The sequence below is a fragment of the Scleropages formosus genome, chromosome 1 (assembly GCF_900964775.1).
Source record: "Scleropages formosus chromosome 1, fSclFor1.1, whole genome shotgun sequence".
Taxonomy (NCBI): domain Eukaryota; kingdom Metazoa; phylum Chordata; class Actinopteri; order Osteoglossiformes; family Osteoglossidae; genus Scleropages; species Scleropages formosus.
The window spans coordinates 25,292,654-25,298,398 of record NC_041806.1 but is presented as its reverse complement, the minus strand read 5'-3'; the positions used below and the strand labels follow the sequence as shown (position 1 = coordinate 25,298,398).

Sequence of the window (5,745 nt, the reverse complement as noted above, 5' to 3'; positions counted from 1 at the left end):
TTTTTTTTTTACCTACAGCAGTGTACCAAGCAAGGGGAACAGGAAAAAAGAACATGAATGTTAAACTTTTACATTCATTTTCCAAATACTTTTCCATAAAGCAGCTTGCACTGTCACACTACTTACAGTGATTTGCCCATTTATATACTGTAGCCTTGCAGTTTTTACTTGATCAGTGTAGGATAAGTACTTTGCTCAAGGGTATTATAGCAGGAAATGGAATTTGAACCTTGGAGCTTCATGTTTGGGGTGATGGTTCTAACCACTATATACGACCATATTCCCCTGCTGCTTGTAGCTTTATTCCCTTGAATTGCCACACTCACGCAAACTGTGCAGGGCCATGTTAAGAATACGTGTTTAGTTTTTTTGAAAATATTAAAAAGACCAGGCTATGCACATGCTCCTACTGTACACTCCTTTCCTGCCAGTCAGTTCTCCAGTTGCTACTTCACCCTACCACAAAAATCAAATTCAAACCACAGACATTCCTCATTCGGGACGTTGGTCAGTGTTCTACAAATTTGAAGTGAAATTGACATTTTTGGCAATGAAACTTTTGGCACTGAACGTAGAATTCCTCAATGGAAAACTGTCACTCTATATTCCCTTCAAAGGCCCTAGGTCAAGGATTCTTCAGGGAGAAATGTGTTTTACATTTTCTTTCAAATACAAACTCCGAAAGACGGCAACACTGACACATGCTTGGCCCAGACAGGGGTAAAAGCTGTGTAGTTTATGCCCCAGTTTGAACATTTTAAACAGCTTCAGTACTGTTGCATTTATGAATCAAATAGCTAGCCAATTTGTTAGAAAACAGGTATTTTTGATGTAAAAAAAATTGAAAATAAATTCAGTTATATGTATACATTTCATGTACTTTATTTAACCTGATAATAACCCTTTGACATAAAAAATACTGCATTCATCAAAAAACCAGAGAGTTAAACATCAAGATAATTTGCAGATACACAGGATAAAACTTGCTATTTAAATATACATATACAGTACATAAGGCTATTGTCCAATATAAAGCTGTGAAACTGCAACAAAAGCTCAAAAAATGATGAAATCCAAATTTCAGAATCAAACAAGCCTAAATCTCAAAAACAAAAGTTGTTGAAAAAAGGAGAGCTTGTCGAAATGCGTTCTTCTAAATTTCTAAATTAAATATGACGTTTTGTGTTAAGTAAACATTTCACTTTTTATAATTATTATCTTATAAATTTCAGACGCATGATTTATAAAATCATAAGAAAAAAGAATTACTAACTCGCTGTGTGTTTAATTGTCAGTGTTGAACGTGTGGCATTCATTTGAACTATAACAGTTTTTTACTCTCGTTACACTGTTTTTCTCTCTCACTCATTTAGACATTCACGACGGAATATTTCAAAGCAATAATATTATATTAATGGATCGTGAGTCGAGTAAGTGCAGAAATTTTCGTGCTGCACACTTACTGTCTCACGAAAGCGACACATGGTTTCTCTGGGTTGAAAACGACTGATACGGCCGAGCCAACATGGCGGATCAGCACTGCGGTTTCGCTGGATAGGAAATGTAAGCGGAGCCAACATGGCGGAGAGCGGACTCAGTTTCTTGCACGTCGCTTTACTGAATACGGGGTGGAACCCTGGAGGGCTGCGCAAGCGCAGTTGTTTGACCTTCCTTGAAAGGCCTAGTCTGCTGGGCAAAGCCTTGTCCTCCTCTGAGGCTGGGTCCTTGAAACATATTAATATTCCTAACCTTTCTTATTTTGCGTTGTGTTTTTAATCGCGTTATAGGGTGATAAGCATTAAGAACCATGCCGGGTACGGTGGAAATACCCACATTGCAGGAGCTAAACGTTGAGGAGGTAAGTTAGCTGGTGGTTGTTTCTGGCACACACACACGTCAGTACAGCTTTACTCACTCCAGTTAGGTATGTTATTCTTATTGCACGAGAAGTCAGTCTTTTGTATGTTTTTATGGCTAATTTCGTGTATAGTCGGTTTTGTGAGGTGAAGTAACGAGCAGTAAACTATGAATCTTGACAGTAACATTGTTGCACAGGTTGTCAAGAGTCACAGTCCTTCCTTGCTGGGGAGAGAGAGTTCAAACACATAACATGTCATATCATGTCATACATCAGCATATCATAACAGCATTTTATTAAAATAAAATATGTGGAGAGTCATTAATAATACAATTTTATACAACAATTAATAATTTTTTATATGTGTTAAAAATGTGTCAAAGGATCATTATATGAAAACAGTTAATTGATGATGTTTCATTTCCATCTTCCATGGATGAAAAACTGAGCTTGTTATTTCATCCTGCTTGTTTCATATCTCCAAATTGTGTAAAGCAAACCCCCTATTGCCAACTGACAGGTGATCTTCTGTAATGGCCTATCCTGTAAGCTTAATATTGATGGTGGAAGAATGTAGAGATGCTCTATACACAGTTTGCACCTGCAGTTGGGTTTATGGTATTTTTACATAATGAGCATTCCACTCCAATTAGATTAACCTTTTTCTTGAGGTGTCACACCTGTACATGCTGTTATTTTTCAGAGTAACCCATTTTGCATTATAGGGAACATGGTAACAAGTGGATGCATATTTAATGTTGTGGCCATATCCATGGTTCTGCGTGTGCGCAGATTTCTGATGCTCTGTGTGCAACAGGTGAACGTTTCGTCAGCAGTGCTGAAGGCGGCCGCCCACCACTATGGCTCCCAGTGTGACAAAGCCAACAAGGAGTTCATGCTGTGCCGATGGGAGGAGAAGGACCCCAGGAAGTGTCTGGCAGAGGGCAGGAAGGTGAATGAGTGCGCGCTGCAGTTTTTCAGGTATGATTCCGTCATTCCCGCGATGGGAAGGCCAGTTTCTAGGTTCCCAAGGGGAATTTACTCTTTGTCAGTTGCCAGTGCTGGTGATGACTTCACAGTAGTCCAAGTTCTGCAGTTATAATGTGTAGTTTGTGTGTACCTGTCTTTGTTGAACTGTTTTTAAGTCATGCTTAAAGCTGCATTGTAAACAAATTTACAACAGGGAAAAATACTGTCCAACTAGTCATTAAATTAAGAATTTTAAGAAGCACTTATGAAATTGAGAAGTTGATTTTTCATAGCTTTACATAGAATTCAGTGAATGTTGTGAATTTCATTAGTGAAGGAAAGTGTAATGATGGGTAAGTCATTATTTTAAAAGTTAAAGGTTTTTTAAAAAATAATTTTTTAAATTTTAAAGGACTTGCTACCATTTAATTTTGCTGTAGTGATGAGGTGGATAGCAGCGTCTCCAGACTTTTTTGGGAATTTTTGTGAAAGTGTGTTTCTGTTGCACTGCTCTGCACTTCCCAGGCAGATCAAGGGCAACTGTGCCGAGTCCTTTACGGAGTACTGGACCTGCCTGGACTACTCCAACCTGGCAGAGCTACGGCGCTGCCGCAAACAGCAGCACGAGTTTGACAACTGCGTCCTTGAGAAGTTGGGCTGGGAGCGTCCCAACCTGGGTGACCTGTCCAAGGTGTGAAAAGGAGAGACGGCAGCTAATGCTGCAAGTCCTCCGATGGTGCTGTTTGAAAACATGCCATGATCACCTTCAAGTCCTGCTGTACAGTCTGGATTGCTTTTAAATGTTTTACTTCCCCTCCTGTTTTGTTTCTCAGGTGACGAAGGTGCAGACCAGTCGGCCTTTACCTGAAAATTCCTATCATTCAAGACCGCGACCAGAACCCAATCCCGTCATTGAGGGGGAGCTTAAGCCTTCAAAGTATGGCAGCCGTCTCTTCTTCTGGAATTGGTGATACAGCCCCGGCTGGGAGCTGCTCTGCACTAGGCTGGTGCTAGCCAGAAAGGACTTGCTTATGTTGTACCAGTCTCTTCTGCCACCCTGACAAGGGTAATAAAACAGAAGCTCTGAGTGTGTTGTTAAATAAAGTTGTAATTTAAACTTATGGTATTGTTGGTATTTTCTCATTTTAGCAAATTGTGAGTGTGAGTGCAAAATTAACAAATGGAAAAAGCCATTGACTTTGGCTAAGGCAGTACCAACAGGTAAAAAGTCATGGGTGTGTACTATGATGGTAACTGGACTTGCAGAAAATGTTTTAATATTTCTAATATGTCCCTTGTTTCCAATTTTTTGTCTCAACCTTGAGTCATGGGGCAAGACATAGCAAGGTAGTTTGTTGTTGCCTCGCCACTGAAGCACAGCAGTGTTAATTCTTCATTTTGCTACAGTACACCAGAAAGAATTTACCCTGAAATACATGAGGAGAAAAAAATACCCTTCAGAAATTGTATAAACAGGTGAGTAAACTTCTGTAGGCAGCTACTTATACTCATATTTGCTGGAAGAGAGGGTGGTGGTAGACAAAATACCTTGGAGAGGTGCCTGTTGATGCATGTCATTTGTTGGCGCAGTATGCTTCTGTTTACGTTGAGGTGTGCATCAGTTTGGAGAAAAGCGCGTAATAAATATTACCCTACCGTAAATTGTTCCAGTAAAATTGCCCACCTGGGTAAATAACTAAGTATCTTAGCATTGTAAGTCACTAATCAGCTAAAGAATTGGAACTCATAAGGTGTAAAAACCAGGCTCTTAATACACTGGAAATAAAAAAAAAAAAAAAATTTTAAAAAAATTTAAAAAAACAGCCCATTGGTAATTGTCTGCCCACTTGTCCTGGAGAGGGTGGAGGTTCGACCTGTAAATGCAAACAGAAAAGAAATCCTCCCTGGTCTAGACTGGACAGTAGATGGCAGTAGGGTGCTGGACTATTGGGTCAATTATAAAGGGGTTATTACAACAGCTCAGTTTTATTGTCACCCTTCCTGTTCTCCTTTCTGAGCGGTCAGTGAATCCATTGATGTGTGTCCCATTGTCAGTGGGATCCAACTGTACAGCTACCAGTAAGTAACCAGTCTGAACCTCCTCTGTAAACTATCACTGCCTTGTCCCTGGTGTTTTTTTTTTTTTTTTACTTTTTACAACCCACCAGCTGGTTCTCCTTAATGTTGTAAATGGCAAGATCCAGTTTCCTCTGGATCTTAACAGTACGCCACCCCAGCAGGCAAATTGCGTGCTCTGTTCAACGCAGATGTTTAGCTTCGGTTCCCGAGTCTCCCTCCACGGTCCATGTACCTCATTCCAGTGCTACTCCACACCTGAGCTCGGAGCCAGCTGTGCCTCTTTAATTAAAACCACAGAAAGGCACTATTGTTATTGTTTATCACTCTCTTCCTGCTTAGATGACCTGATAAGTCTCACCTTGAAAGGATGCTTATGCTCTGGTTTCTTTTTCCCCGTTTTTTTTTTGGTACTTGAGTGGTTTTGCTATCTATGTTATAGTAACTTCAACCCAAAACCTTTAGCTCACCTGCCCACTTCCGTAACAATAATTTAATATTATTTTTCTCCCAATTTTCTGCCATTGTTCATTCTAAAACTTCTGGTCTAGTTACAAGATTTTTATCTCTCACCAAATACCTTATGACAACAGAACAGAGGTGGTGTAAACCAAGTACAGTAATACATCATGGAAAAGTATGTGAACAGCTTCAGTAGATTACCTGCAGATGGTGATGTCCGTTTGCTTACTGTCTCCGAATGAAAACACACTTGTTACTTTGGCGTTTACATTAACAATACCCTGAGGACAGTATGGAGACCCTGTGGTGTAGGACACCCCCCCGCAAATTCTCCAACCAGTCAAACTGATATTGGATAACTATTGGGTGAACTTGCTCTG

At 40.0% G+C, this 5,745-nt stretch overlaps 1 protein-coding gene across 1 annotated transcript; it reads left to right on the top strand.

The window, feature by feature from the left end:
- The first annotated feature begins 1,673 nt into the window (after positions 1-1,673).
- On the top strand, positions 1,674-3,908 carry ndufa8 (NADH:ubiquinone oxidoreductase subunit A8). Its single transcript, XM_018746475.2, has 4 exons — positions 1,674-1,858; positions 2,676-2,839; positions 3,353-3,518; positions 3,661-3,908. The coding sequence occupies exons 1-4, from the start codon at positions 1,808-1,810 to the stop codon at positions 3,796-3,798; spliced, it is 519 nt and encodes a 172-aa protein (XP_018601991.1). The 5' UTR covers positions 1,674-1,807; the 3' UTR covers positions 3,799-3,908.
- The last annotated feature ends 1,837 nt before the right edge of the window (positions 3,909-5,745 follow it).